Raw genomic sequence first — 15,574 nt, 5'->3', positions numbered from 1 at the left:
AAGAAAATATTTATTTATAAACACCAGGAAATAACAAGATTACTTAAGGTGTATTTAACAAGCGTATGGTTTCACATATTGTGTTACTCTTTATGTTTCTAGTCATATATAATCTGCCTCAATACCAGCCTAATACAATCCGACCCACAACCAACTCCAACCCACAACAACAACCGACAGAACTCCCAAACTCCACCAACAGAACACTTTCTCAATTGTCATCCTCTCATTTATACCTTCAGCCACTCAAACGCTCAGCCAATCATCATACAGCATTCTCTAGCATTTTAGCCCATGTATTCCCCCCTCTTACCACATTTACCCTACAAAACCTGCACTTACCATATTTACAGTATTATCTATATACAGGGACATCACAAGGACCAGAATAGGCAGGGCTGGTTCCAGGTTTGAGGGTCCTGGGCAATATGCTTTCTAGGGGCCTCTAGCAGGTTTACTCAGTTGGTGTCAGTACTGGCTCTGCCAGGGGACTGGTTCCCAGCTACTGCCCAAAGATGCAAGTTGCTGATGCCAGCCCTGGATTGGAAGCTGTTGTGTGCTTAGTGTATTTTAAATACTTAATAAATTTTTGTTCCAGGTAAACATGTTACTGTGTCAATGACATGTAGCAGAATACAGCCACAAATATCTGTACTGATGGGCCCTGAGGGCACATGGTGCAGCCACCTTACTGAAGCTCAGCAGGCCTGTGTCTGGATGGGAGACTACCATGGATCCTGTGTATGCTGCCTTTTATTCTATTGGGTCTGGCCCAAGAGATTTTGTTGCCTGAGGCAAAGGACAAGTTGGTGCCTTCCTTTTACTCCATGTTCAAAAGCCGAATGAATAGTAGTTGACTCTTGCTTAGGTCAACAGGACCCTCCACTGTACCTGAGGGCAGTAGGCCACTTGAGGGGATACAATAAAGGAGAATGGTCAGCGAGCTTGGTCCTACATCAGGAAAAACTCCCTAACTGTTAGAGCCATACGACAATGGAACCAATTACCTAGAGAGGTAGTGGGCTCTCCGACACTGGAGGCATTCAAGAGACAGCTGGACAGCTATCTGTTGGGAATGCTTTGATTTGGATTCCTGCATTGAGCAGGGGGTTGGACTCGATGGCCTTGTAGGCCCCTTCCAACTCTACTGTTCTATGATTCTATGATTCTACTATCTTCCAGCATATGCCGCCTCAGGCAGTATCCTCCCTATGCCTAATGTTAGGCCTGGGTCTGAGCTCCATGGTGGAAGAAAGGTGAGATGTAAATATACTACATAAATAAATTTAGGAGCCCACCCACAGTAATTAAGAAGCCCTGATAATCTTTTGTGATTAACCCAGGCAAGTTTGCAACATCAGGAAATCCTTGCGTCTATCATAAAACTTTTTAATGCAGGAGAGAAACAGAAGAAAGGCCCTTTAAAAAGTCAATTAATGTTTCTAGTTTTGAGCCATTCTATTGCATTTACTGCATCTGCAACTTGTTTGAAAACCCCACGGTGGTTAGAACAAAAGGTCAGAAACCACATAACTGCTCATAACTTGTTGTTGTTATGTGCCTTCAAGTCGATCATGACTTATGGCAACCCTATGAATCAGCAACCTCCAATAGCATCTGTTGTGAAGCACCCTGTTCAGATCTTGTAAGGTCAGGTCTGTGGCTTCCTTTATGGAGTCAATCCATCTCTTATTTGGCCTTCCTCTTTTTCTACTCCCTTCTGTTTTTCCCAGCATTATTGTCTTTTCTAGTAAATCATGTCCTCTCATTATGTGCCCAAAGTATGATAACTTCAGTTTCATCATTTTAGCTTCTAGTGATAGTTCTGATTTAATTTGTTCTAACACCCAGTTATTTGTCCATGGGATGTACAAAGTTCTTCTCCAACACCACATTTCAAAGGAGTTGATTTTTCTCTTATCTGCTTTTTTCACTGTCCAACTTTCACTTCCATACATAGAGAATACCATGGTCTGAATGATCCTGACTTTAGTGTTCAGTGATACATCATTGCATTTGAGGACCTTTTATAGTTCTCTCATAGTTGCCCTCTCCACTCCTAGCCTTCTTCTGATTTCTTGACTATTGTCTCCATTTTGGTTAATGACTGTGCCAAGGTATTGATAATCCTTGTGATTTATCTACATTGTGATTGATCTACACTAGCTCATAGCTAGTTGTGAACATATAAGGAGGTAGCTTTGAGGCTGAGTTTCTTGAACAGCTGTCCACCCCCACCCTAGACCCAGATATACTTCGTGATAAAATGAGGAAGCTTTCATACACTGTTTGTGATAAAGCAGTGCGGGTGAGGATGGTGAACATAAGCAGGCCCTTAGGTATTCTTTTTCTCTGGGTCCTTCACACTTCTCAGATCTGGCCCAAGCATTTTGTTGCCTGAGGCCGATCAACAAATGTTCCACCTCAATGTCAGTGTTCACAGAACCCACAGCTAGCCAAATCATTTTCACACGTGAGGCAGAGTTTCCATTCATGTTTAGAGAAGACACGCAGGGCAATGCTTGATTTTTTAAAATAAATTAAAATAAAAAGATGTGAGAGAGTTTGAAGTGGCTTGTTTGAAGTCATCCCCATTGGCCTGAAAGTACTGCTGCAGATTTTGTTTTGTTTACATAGTAGCAATAAACAGACCCTCTGAATATGTTCAGAGTCCTCTTATTGTTCACTTTTTACATACTCCCATACTGACTTCTGCCGCTGGAAGTGGGTACCAGGGCTAAACTACTATACTTATTATTTTTTCATTGCAAGGCTCCTGCACCATTAAGATCTAGTGAGAGACAGAAATGTTAATAGCCAGGGTTTCTTTAATTAATTAACTGAATGTATACCCAGCAAACTTTCAACATCAATGTACTCGGGGCGGCTAAGCAGCAAGAAACACTTGTAAAATAGCAATCATACTTCCCTCCCCCCTGTATGTTGATCTGTAGATAAACAACATCTGTTAAATCGTTGCCTGAAATGCTGCTGCTAAATGCATAAGAGTCCTGTCAGGAAGAAGAGAGACAGATATGATTTGGGGAAATAGTCAATCTTTCCCCTCCTTCTCCTTTCTGCAATCTGGGGCAGGAAGAGTTAAAAAATCATAGATGAGTTGATCGTTGTCATGCTTTCTCCCAAGCGAGGAATTAGGGAAGGTAATAAGGGATGGACCTCTTCCTGTTTCAAACTTGATTTCGCCCCCTCCCCTTCCCACCCAGCGATACATCTAAGGCTTGGAGACTCAGACGGAAGATTGCTAATGCAAGAAAGGAGAGCGAACTGCAGCCGCGCTAAGGGGAAGATTGGGTGAGTCAGATAGACAGAAATAATGGCACAAAAAAAGAGAAGAAAAGAACTGCATATAGGAGAAGTGGAAAAGAAATGCTTTGAGGAGCATGCTGTTGTTATGAGATATCAGAGACCAAGTTGTTCCTTAGAGGGTTTTTATAGTGCTAATGGATTTCTGGATTCACCGTTTCTTTTTATCCCCTCATTTCTTGCATACTTCATCCAATGTTTATGGAGAGCTCCAGCCCTGTGTTTTCTGGAGGAAACACAGGGAAAATGTAATATGTAAGCATGCATGCATGCATACACACACACATGTGAATCTTTAAACACATGCCTGGAGACCCTGGCCCAATTGGCTTTCCCAATTAGGTACACATGGTTAATTAAAGATGTGTGGACACTTGTATGTTTTGCCCATATGGTTATACATTTGCTACAGGAAAGGCTAGTGTAACAATGTAAAATGTAAATCAATCACAATGTCTAGATCATCTCCCATTCAGGGTTTTGCATGCTCCATAAGAACAGCCTGCTGGATTAGATCTATGGCCCATCTAGTCCAGCATCCTCTTCTCACAGGGGCCAACAGTTGCTCATGGGAAGCCCGCAAGCAAGACCTGAGTGCAAAGAGCACTGTCCCCTCCTGTGGCTTCCAGCAACTGGTATTTGGGAGCATTTTGCCTTCGACTACAGAAGCAAACATAGCCATCATGGCTAGTAGCCATTGATAACCTTATTCTCCATGAATTTGGCTAATCCTCTTTTACGTCCATTTGAGTTGGTGGCCATCACTGCCTCTTGTGGGAGCGAAGTCCATAGTTTAACTATGCACTGTGTGAAGAAGTACTTCCTTCTGTCCATTGTGAATTTTCCAACATTCAGCTTCAAGATTGCATTCTGTCCCTGAACACCTGTTTACCACATTGTCATAGGTTCAGTTTGGGGTGGTCAAAGAAAGAATCCACCTACCCCGCATCCTCCTCCAGCACTGAACTGCATGAATTTAAAGTAATCATCCCAAAGCCATGCTAGCAATGGTGAGATACAGAAACTGAGCATCTGGAGTCATTGTGGTGGAATTACCATGTGCTGCTGAGGTGTGATGATTTCTTGTGCATGGGGATTTCACCCCCGTTAACCCTGTCTTTCATTTGCATGGACAGCTGCCACCTGAAGGACCAAGATTCTTTGCACGATTGCCATGCTATATGGCAAGAAGAACATTTGGATCCATTGCCAAATACCTTGCATTATTTTTTGCTCAAAAGAACTACAATTCCAGGTGTGTTCGGACTGGGTAAGGCTTATAATACCTCTGCTCCCCTGGCAACTTCTGCCTCTGCCTCTGTAGCCAGAGGCTGTGAGAGATGTTAGCAGCAGGGCAGTGGGGACGTCCTGTCCTGGGAGGGATTAATACCAGACTACTTCAGCACCCATTTCCAGGCTAGGAAATTCAGCAGCAGAGTAGCACTTGGAACATCTGAGAGCTATCAGAAAACATACATATACCTTTGTCCTAACCTACTAATGCCTGGTTTCTTTTTTATTGTCCTTTAAATATATAGCAAGCTGCCTGGAGAACTTAGCAGGTGGGGTATCAATACACCAAACAAACAAACAAAACATTCTGCTCAAGTCCCTCCCCATTTATGGAGATGTTTAGAATCCCATCGTTTAAAGCACATTAGAGGAGTATTTTATTTATTGAATATAAATCCCACTTTTCCTCCAGGGAACTCAATGCAGTGTACATGGTTCTCCTTCATTTTATCCTCACAACAACTCTGTGAAGTAGATTAGGCTGCGAGATAGTGATTGGTCTCAGGTCCCCCAGTGAGCTTCATGGCAGAGGGGATTTGAACCAGAATATCCTCAGTCCCTGGTCTGCCTTTCTAACCACTACACCACAATGGCACTCATCTCTGCTGGATCAGACCAAGAGTCCATCTAGCCCAGTATTCTGTCAGACAGATGCCCTTTGGGAAACTCACAAAAGAGCAAGGCATAAAGGCAATGGCCCTTCCCTCTTGTTTGTCTTGTGCACCTGGTATTTCTTGGGGATTGCTTCTGTAATATTATTTATTTGTTTTGTATATTTATATATTTGTATATTTGTATATTTAATACTAAGACAGACTTTAAGTGGTTTACAAAATAACAAATATTCTCTCGTTTTCTCAAGCAGTACAACTGAAAAACTACAATATGACACAATACAGTAAAATGTAATATAAAACAATAAAATCCTCCAACAGCAAGAGCATAGCAGAGATCCCTGGCTCTCCAGATTCCAGGGCTGATGTGAGTTGTAGTCCAGTGACTTCTGGAGGGCCAGAAGTTCCCCATCAGTGATGTATATCTTTGTCTGAGATAGCAGGTTTTCCCCTCGGTTATCTTTGTGGAGAAACTGAGGTGCTTTGTGAAGAATTTGTACAATGGCCCTGCTCATTCAAGCCAAGAATGTGAGGTTAGTTTCTTAAGTTCTCTTCTTCTTGTTCCCTGCAGATGTGCAGACCATGAATGAGGGATATGGTCCCTCTTTGATGAAGGAAGAGGTGATTCATCAAGATAGCCACACTGATGCCAAATTCCAGGAGATCTGTGGTATCCCATGCCTGTGATAATGAGCAGCAGGGATGTGATGAGAAATGTCATCCTAGAGTTATGACTGGAGACTATTCCCAACAATGTAGGTGTTCCAATAATATGGATGGGAGATGCTATGAGGACAGATGTAGTGCTGGGAAAAAGCAGCTTGGTGATGGTTCAGAAGATGGTGGGGATACAAGATACCAAGCTGGGTTTAAAAATTTAGGTGAACAAGATGTCCATAATGGCTGTTGTAATGAATTGGACTTTGATGGAATGCTGAGATCCCACCCAGACTTGGATGGTGATGACATCAAGAAAATAATGAAACTGCACTCCAACAGAGTGTGTAACCAGGCATGTGGCAGCAACTGGAATGACACTTCAGTTGCCAGTGGGGATGGAGAGAATGATCTGCATGGCTATCTAGATGAGGATGGTGATCAAGATTTGTCTTCAGACTTGGATGGTGATCTCAACCAAGACATGGATGAAAGCTCTAATCAAGCTTTCCTCCCAGATGTGGAAGGAAACCCAAGTGTCTCTCCAGAAATGGAGGGAGGAGCAGATGAAGATTCCAGTGAGGAGACCGATGCAGCAATGGATGATGTCAGTGAGGACTTTGATTCTGATGTGGATGGAGAGGACAGTGCTCTCCATTTGGATGGCAGTGACGGTGACCAAAACATCGATGTCACCACTAATCAACTGGATGTCAACAGTGAGTCATCTCTCACAGCCACCTCATCCATTTTTCCTTCTGTGCCTGACAAACCTTACAGATGTCTGGAATGTGGAAAATGTTTTCGCACCAGCTCTACCTTGGGCCAGCACCGCCGCATCCACAGTGGCGAGAAGCCCTACAAGTGTGGGGTCTGCAGCAAGTGCTTCACCCGGGGTTCCACCTTCCTCCAGCACCAGCGGACTCACACAGGTGAGAAACCGTACAAGTGCCCAGATTGTGGCAGATGCTTTGGTCGGAGCTCTAACCTCATTCAGCATCAGCGGGTTCACACGGGCGAGAAGCCATATAAATGTGGTATCTGTGGAAAGTCTTTTTCTCTCAGTTCTACCCTCATCCAGCATCAGATTATTCACACAGGTGAAAAACCGTACAAATGCCCTGATTGTGGCAAATGCTTCAACCGCAACTCCAATTTGCTGAATCACCGGCGAGTGCACACAGGGGAGCGTCCTTTTGCCTGTCATATCTGTGGCAAGAAGTTTTCTGAAAGCTCCTCCCTCACGCAACACCAGCGGACACACACTGGGGAACGTCCTTTCCGGTGTAATGACTGTGGTAAATCTTTTTCCCTTAGCTCAACTCTGATCCAGCATCATGTCACACACACTGGGGAAAAACCTTACGAGTGCCTGCATTGTGGCAAGTCCTTTGGGCTCAGCTCCACCCTGTTGCGCCACCAGCGGGTCCACACTGGGGAGAAAACATTTGAGTGCCAGGACTGTGGGAAGACCTTTGGTGTTAGTTCACACTTCTTGCAACACCGAAGAGTCCACACAGGTGAACGCCCCTTTCAGTGCCCAGATTGTGGGCGTACATTTAGCCAGAGGGCTCACCTGGTGCTGCATCAAAAGGCCCACCAAAATGGGATGGCCTCTCAGCCTCTCCACCAAACCCTCTATATTTGCAATGACTGTGGCAAGAGCTTCCAGCAGAGTTCACACTTGGCACAACATCAGAGGGTCCACACTGGTGAGAGGCCGTACCGATGTGAGGATTGTGGGCATGGCTTCTCCCAGAGTTCCAAGCTGCTGGAGCACCAGCGGGTTCATACTGGTGAGAGGCCATATGCTTGTAAGGATTGTGGGCACCGCTTTGGGCATAGCTCAGCACTTGTGCAACATCGGCGCATTCACACAGGTGAGAGGCCCTATAAATGCCCAAACTGTGACAAGGCTTTCTGTCAGAGCTCGGCTCTCATTCAACACCAGCGTATCCACACCGGGGAATTGCCATACATCTGCCAGGAATGCGGCCAGCGCTTTCGATACCTCCTGCAGTACACACGGCACCAAAAGGTGCATGCCAGGGAAGGGGCCTCAGCTGCTTCCAGTCTTGCAGGAGTGGCAGCCATTTTGGCACTGAAGAATAAGTTGGTATCTTCAGCAGGGGGTGAGACCCTGGGAGAGACGTTAATGGAGAAGGATTCTTCTGTAGTGGAATATGGAGAGTGAATAAGATGGCATGAGACTGAAGGAAATTTCAGAGGGAACTATGAGGCAATGGTGATGCAATGGTACAGAGGTGAGGAGAGAATGCTGTAGCAGCATAACATTGGTTTTGGGAATGATGGGGCAAAAGGAATTGGGACCTTATTTCATAAGTGCGGTGGCACTTACAGAAGGGGTTAATACGGGAGTTAAGATCAGTAGAAAGTTGGCCCTTGTAGCAGAGGAAAAGGAAAGGCTTGTGGAAGGGACATTTTAAATCTGTGGAAATATTGAAAATATCCTCATAACCTCTTGTATGTTTGTCCTTGGGGGACATTGATTTTCCTCAGAAATGTTCTCTAATATTAAGGTGTGTGTATGAGAGGCACAAGGGAAAATATTCCTCTTGGGAACACTCCTCCCTTCAACAGTCCTGTCAATTCAACTCACACTGATCTCTTCACTGACCTTCTAGGCAATAGCTTCTAGAACAATTCCTAAACTGACTCAGTAAAGAAGGTTTTGGAGCAGTTGTAAAGCTGTAAACCCACAGATCAGGTGCTATGATTTTATCCATGATTTTACCCTTTAGTATCCCTCAGAAATCATATAGATTTATTAGTAACTCATTTTTCTTAAAAAATAGTTTTCTCCTCAGAAACAATTACTCCCACCCAGATTCCCATTTAAAAAGTTGTTGCCATCCAATATTTCTTTAATGACCAGTTACATATCCTGAGATTTCACTACAAAGGGTTTTCTGTTCAGTTGCTTTCATGCAAGCCCCTCATCCCTTTAATTTTACCAGAGAAACTCCTTTCCTTTAATTTCCTCCCTCAGAAATCCCACAATCTCCAATTCTGCCTAAAAGATTACCTCAGTTTCCTTCTTCATTAGCCATCTTCCCACGCGGTCTGTGCCTTCCTTCAATCCGCCAGTCAGAAAGTGATGTCTTCAATTAATTCCTGCTCCCAAGATTTAAAATCCCTCATCTGGATTAAAAAAAAATAGCAGGGGAAAACTACTCCCTCCAAAAAAGTTGTAGAAAATGGACAAATACTGCAGTAGTTCGTGGCTTTGAGCTACATTTAATTACTTCTTTAAGAATGATAGATAAATTATGTCTAATTTGGCCATCGTATATATAGTACTATTTGATAGGGTTATGAGGGAAACGTCTGTATGTTTTAAATTGTTCCAGTATTGGATTTTTTTTTTAAAAAAATCATTTTTATTTAATTTTTTTTAAAAAAATGTTGTAACAAGAAAAAAGACACTATCATCATTTGATGACAATGCATTCCAATTTTTAAAAATATGTTTTATAGATGTTTTTAGTGTTTTGTCATTTGTTTGACACCCTGGACTCCTGGTCAGAAGGGCAGGATATAAATTTAATAATTAAAATAATAAATAATATTGTTGATTAATTTCCAAACAATGCCACCTGTCAAATTAAAGTTAGTTGTCACTGACAGCTTGACCCTGGGAAGAGTTTGATGGGCTTATTGATTTCAGTCATGTTAGATGCAGCTAATTCTGTATAGCGAGCGTGAGGCACCTTTGGCCCTCCAGATGTTGTTGAACTACACCTGCCATCATCCCTGGCCATTGGCCATACTTGCTAGGGCTGAAGGAAGCTGTAATTCAGCAACATCTGGAGGGCCAAAGGTTACCCACACCTGCTGTAAAGGATCAGGCTGCATGGTCGATCTGAGCTTGGGTTTCCATCTGAATAAACATGCAGACAGTTTAGCTGCATGTCTCATGTGAAGACTGAATGGGTTTTACTTCTGAGCTGCACAGGACTGGACTGCACATTTGACTGAACGTAATGAGACTAAAGTTAACCATACTTAATTGGTTGCATTGATTTCCCTGGGATATACAGTGCAACCCTCTACGTGTCTACTCAGAAGTAAATCTCATTGAATTCAATATCCTATACTCCCAGATAGGTGGGTGTAGGATTGTAGCCCTAATAGCCACATTTGGACCAATAAGTATGGTGTGCTCCTGCACTTCAATTCAGAACCCTTAGGGACATAGTAAAATCACGTCGGTGATTTTAAATATATATAGATATGCATGAAATGGTGACATAAATGCTTTTCCCTCTTAAATTGTAATGGGTGCGTGAAATAATTTCAACTATGGATTTTCAGCTGGCCAAGGGTAATATTTAATTGTTGCCTTCTAAACATTTTTTTGTCCTTCATTTTCAGGAGAGGAAACACATCGTAAGAATCATTCTCTGAATTTTTCTCTGTAGTTATTTTATCTTATTCTTTGCAGCCTCCCATACACCCACTCACCCTGCACCTGTTGAAACTATCACTGTGCCTGCCTACTCTTGCCAAAGACATATAAACATAAATGTGTCTGGTTAGGATGAAAAAGCCTTTATTCTTCACCTTGCTGTGGAGATAAAGGCAAATGTTTGTGACGGGACATTTTCCTTTACTTCCAGCTTTGTCCTTAAAGACATACTCCAGGAGTGAGGGGGCGTTCTGAGGTGATGGGCTCTAAAGAGATGGCCCCAAGACTGAGAAGGGTAATGAGTTCTAGTAGGGGGCCCAAAGGGCACATTTGAAAATCTGGAATTGTAGTCAACTAATATTTACTCAGAGTAGACTAACTGCAATTAAAAGACATGGCTAACTTGAGTCCAATAATCTCAATGGGTCTACTCTGAGTAAAAAGTTGAATACAACCCCTTGAGTTGCATCCAGCTAAGTTCTACTCAGAGTCGACTCACTGAAATTAATGGACCTATGTTAGCCATGCCTTTTAGTTTCAATGGGTTTACTCTGAATAGAACTGGCACTGGATACAGCCCCTGAGAAACTGTTGTGGGTTCCACAAAAATGCCCATTTCTCAGAAGAAAAACTGGCTATCCTCACAGCAACACTCAAACAAAAGGCAAAACACACTGAAAACAAATAAAACACAAAAGCAGGCAACCTCCTCCCCAAAACCAAACTCCCGCTAGGCAAACACCCCCCATTAAAACACTGGGAAGGGCAGGGAGCTGTGGACATCTAGGGGAGGGGTTGAGGGCTTTGTGGTGCCCATGGGCACCATGTTGGAGACTTTACAGTAAGTGCTTTAAGAAGCCTAACTCTCCTGTGTTTTCTCACTGGCTCCAGAAAGGGATCAACTGGGTGAGAGATGGCAATGCTGTAGGCCTGTCAGTGCCTCATTTTCTGTCTGAGAGGTAGAGATTAGCTTTTCTGTGTGTGTCAGAAAAGCACTTAGGAGATGCGGTACGTGATGAGGGCAGGAGAGATTAGCCCATGTTGGGATTCATACGTCCCTTTTGTGAATTTGAGGGTGGGGGCATCCAGAACTGTGTCTGTTCTAGGAAGCAAAAATGGTCAAAATTCAATGCCTCTCTACAACTGACACTAAAAGCACTTGGTGTTAGCCTCCCTTGTGCAATTTGCCCCATGGGCAAATGACAGTAGTGTATTTAGTAAATGGTCTGGAACAACTTTTAAAATTGGTTAAGAGTCACACAGGAAGGTGAGTTCTGTGTTCCTGTTTCATCTTTCATGTGAATTTTATGTCACCTGTGAGTAAAAATTGTTCCACCTTAAACTGCACAACTGTACCTCCATCCCCGTTATTATGTTAGAAGGCTACACTTTCTAGACTTAAGAAAACAAGGGCAGTGTCCTTTTCCAGGCTAGGCTGGGTAAGTTTTTTTTTTGGGGGGGGGGGGACCTTTCTAGACGAAGACACTTCCCTTGTGAATAGCAGTAATCCTGGAGCGACTGCAACATGACTCCACAGATTCATGAGCAGTTACGCAATTTTCAACATACTGATGCAAAAGCCCGGAAAATGGATTAAATCGCCCCCTGCTTCCAGCTCCCCACGGACAAGAGACCTCCATAGATGAAGAAGGTAGCATAAGTGAGTTATCTCATTCACCAATTTGTGCCTCTTTTCACTCGCTTGCAATAAAGACTTATGGGCACACCTGAGTATGTCTCCACTTCTTTTCTGAACTTTTGGATCTGTCTGCACAGTTTGTGTCTTGGCGGTCCCTTCCTCCTTCCATTCCTTCAGCTTCAGGTCTATTCCCTACTCTTAAATGCAATGCAAGGTTTCTTTGGAGTAATCCACCCTCCCTCAGATTGGTATTTCCATGTTTTCATATGCACAACATCAGTGGTTACCAAACCATTCCCCTCATAAACCACTTGAAAATTGCTGATACTCTTGGCAGACCACAGTGATTTTTCTGCCTATTGTAGCTATTGCAATGCACTGTGCTATATGCTGTATGATTTTAATTGTATTTTAATGCTTATTTTCTTGTATTTCATAGAATTCAAATTGTAATACAGTAAAATACAATATAAGAAATAAATTTTTTAAATACAATTAAAAATCAATATGAATATTTAATGTGGACAAGCCATAGACCACGTGAATGCAGCTCACAGACCACAGTTTGGGAACCTTTGTATTACATGAACACACAATCTTCTTTACAGGGACCCCTGTGCATTTCCATGCTTCATTATTCTTAATTACATATAATTGCATTTTAATAGTTAGCTGAGATGCATCCTTAGCAAGCCATAAAAGTAATGCACATTTTAGGTACAGGAGGGTATCCATGTTAGTGTTTATTTGTACCTTGAATTTTACAATGGATCTTCATGGTATAGATAACTATCTTTTAAATACTAAGACCTAGTACAAATACTCCATTATCTGATTTGTCTGACTTGCATCTTGGAAGTCTAGCATCTAACAAAGTAACTGTCTCATGCCCTTTCAGTAGAATGGTTTTTGTTATTCTTAAAGGTGTAACCAGACTCTGTTTCAGATACTGTGGTCTTAACTTAAGCAAGTTGTTTGGAGATACTGCTCTACAATGTTATATTTTATTCTTATTTATTGGCCTGCCTTTTTGCCCCATCACTGGGACTTCCAAGGTGGTGTCAAAAGAAAACTGAAAACAAGAATAGAGTATAATTGAAAAACCTCCACTAAAAATGCAGTGCAGCAGGCAAAATGATAAAATAGCCAGTCATTGAAAGAAAGAGAACAAATATTTTTTCTTCCATACTAAGTTATCTAAACCAAAGGAACATTGGAACAGTATGATTTTTACCTACTGTCAGAGGCGGCCAAATAAACTTCCTGAGGTGGACAGTTCCACAGTCACCTCAATGGCTATGAAGGTTGTGTCCCATGTAGCTGCTAGCTGCACCTCTGCTGGTGGTGGACATGGGATAGGGCAAGAGCAGCCAACATGGTGCCCTCCAAATGTTTTGGTCTACAGTTGCCACAATCCCTGTCCATTGTTCATGTTGGCTGGAGCTGATGGGAGTTGTAATCCAAAGTCTCTAGAGCACCAGGTTGGCTACCCTGGGGATAGGGCCTCTTTTACCAGGTGAGTAGGATCATATGGAAGGAGATAGCCCTTTAACTAGCCTGGTCCCAAACCATTTCGTGTATTAAGATCATAACCAGGAATTTGAATTTAGCTCAGAAACTGACTGGGAGCCAATGAATGTGAGATAGTCATGTAATCTGAAAAGCAGGCCCAAACGAGTATCTTGCATGAACTTTCCAAATTTTAAAAGACAGCCGCACATGTAACGTTACGGACATCCAACCAGGATATAACCAAAGGTTCTCCAGAGAAGGAAGTAACTGGCACACCACCCTAAGTTGTTCAAAAGTACTGGCCACAGCGCCACTGGACCATGCAGGAGCAAAGCTGGGTCCATGAACACTCCCAAGGCGTTATCACATAGATTCTCCAAGGAGAGTACAAATCTTGAACAGCTTTGCTACTGACCAAAAGCAGTTGTATTTTATCTGGATTATGTCTTGCGTTATTACCCACATTTAGTCTCTTCTTGATCTCAGACAACCAGTTCAGGTCTTCTACTGTCTCCCTAGAATCTAATGGGATAGCTGAGATCTAACATACACAAGTGGGCCTGCAACAAAATGTTGCAGTGTTGAATGCTCCTCTTCCATGTTCCAACAAATCAGCTTATGCCTTTTGTGAGGATATTTCCCCTTCCAACAGGCAGCATTCTGTGCCTGTTGAGCATGCTCAGTCTTCATTGATCTGGTTCCCCCTCCCAAGTTTTATGCATGTGTGCGCTTTTGCAAACCTCTGGGTTCCCTCAAGCATGCTGATACTTTCCTTCTGTTGGTGCGTGGGACACATTTTGACTACATAAGAATGGTCATTTGGAGAATGAGTTCACTGTTAGTATATATGATCATAATGATTCTGTCACAGTAGAGTGACTAAGATAAGGCTGTGTTGGTGAATTCCCCCACATCCTAGAATGTACATCTCATTTATTCTCTTATAAACAAATGGTTGTCATTTGTGTGTAGAACAGAAGAATGCAGAACTTGGGACTATTTTTGTGATAAGGGCAAAATCTGTCCCCTTCTTAGGGGAGGGAGAGAATGTAACTTCATGGTAGTTGTGGATGCCTTGCCTGCAGAAGGTCCCAGATTCAGTCCTGGCCGTCTCCCATCGATACTGTTCCCACCCAGTCTCCTTGCAATATACAAGCATTTTTTCTGCACCCTTCAATCTATTCTAATAATAATCTATTATTTTAGTATTTATTATTGTTTCTGAAGTGCTGTTTGTAGCTGATAACAGAGTGATCCCTCTGAATCTAATTTGTTAAAGCCATCTTGAGTTTAGTGGCCATCACTGCAACTTGTGGTAACAAATGCCAGACTCAATCATGTGCAAGGAGCAACCTTGCAATTAGCTGCCATATTTTTAGTATTATTGTGACTGCCTTCAAGTTTGCTTCTGTTCTTCAGTGTCTAGAAGTCTTTGGCCTGCCTTGGATCATATTTATTTAATACCATTTAACTCACCCACCTGCCTGCCTCCCTCTCCCCCAAGCTTGAGGCAGAATGCAACATTAATTAAACAAAATAAGAAAATAGCTAAATTAAAATCATATGAACATATAGGAACAGCAATAACAGACTGGGCTCTTTCGGGAAGGAAGGGCAGGATATAACAACAACAACAATAATAATCCAAAAGCTCATACTTTGGGAAGTTGTTTTAAAATCTTGAGGACCACTCCAATAAAGACCCTGTTTTGTGCAGGAGCTGTCCTTAGTGGTTAAGGTGCTGCACTACCCTGGACCAGGGTTTGAATCCCCACACAGCCATGAAGCTCACTGGGTGCCCTTGGGCCAGTCACTGCCTCCTAGCCTCAGAGGAAGGCAATGGTAAAACCACCTCTGAATACCCCTTACCATGAAACCCCTATTCATAGGGTCGCCATAAGTCAGGATCTACTTGAAGGCAGTCCATTTCCTTTTCCATTTTGTGTGTGCAGGAGCTGTCCTCACTTTGCACAGGGTAGTGGGTGGCAAAGGGTTGTCAAAACTGGACTTCGCTCAAAAATCTTCTGCGAATCTTGTTTTGGTCTGGGGAACCCCAGACATCATTTTAACCTACTTACTATGGTGAGCAAGCAGGCTGCCTACCAG

At 42.8% G+C, this 15,574-nt stretch overlaps 1 protein-coding gene across 4 annotated transcripts; it reads left to right on the top strand.

Moving 5' to 3' along the window:
- Window positions 1–3,188: 3,188 nt before the first annotated feature.
- LOC133367273 (zinc finger protein 883-like) lies at window positions 3,189–12,272 on the top strand. 4 transcript variants are annotated; one of them, XR_009758556.1, is made up of 4 exons: window positions 3,189–3,312; window positions 4,461–4,594; window positions 5,803–8,152; window positions 10,284–12,272. XR_009758556.1 is itself a non-coding variant. In XM_061591324.1 (3 exons), exon 3 carries the CDS (start codon window positions 5,878–5,880, stop codon window positions 8,080–8,082), a length of 2,205 nt encoding a protein of 734 aa, XP_061447308.1. In that variant the 5' UTR covers window positions 3,189–3,312; window positions 4,461–4,579; window positions 5,803–5,877; the 3' UTR covers window positions 8,083–9,387. The 4 variants fall into 4 exon arrangements, 3 of the variants coding, with proteins under 3 accessions (XP_061447308.1, XP_061447307.1, XP_061447309.1); XM_061591324.1 differs by lacking the exon at window positions 10,284–12,272 and having other exon boundaries at window positions 4,461–4,579; window positions 5,803–9,387; XM_061591323.1 differs by lacking the exon at window positions 10,284–12,272 and having other exon boundaries at window positions 5,803–9,387.
- Window positions 12,273–15,574: the final 3,302 nt, after the last annotated feature.

This window comes from Rhineura floridana, chromosome 11 (assembly GCF_030035675.1).
Source record: "Rhineura floridana isolate rRhiFlo1 chromosome 11, rRhiFlo1.hap2, whole genome shotgun sequence".
Lineage (NCBI taxonomy): Eukaryota > Metazoa > Chordata > Lepidosauria > Squamata > Rhineuridae > Rhineura > Rhineura floridana.
This window is presented reverse-complemented; position numbering and strand designations above follow the sequence as displayed.

Coding starts and splice junctions, on each gene's coding strand:
- LOC133367273 (XM_061591325.1), top strand. CDS start 5,878: ATGCCAAATTCCAGGAGATCTGTGGTATCCCATGCCTGTGATAATGAG.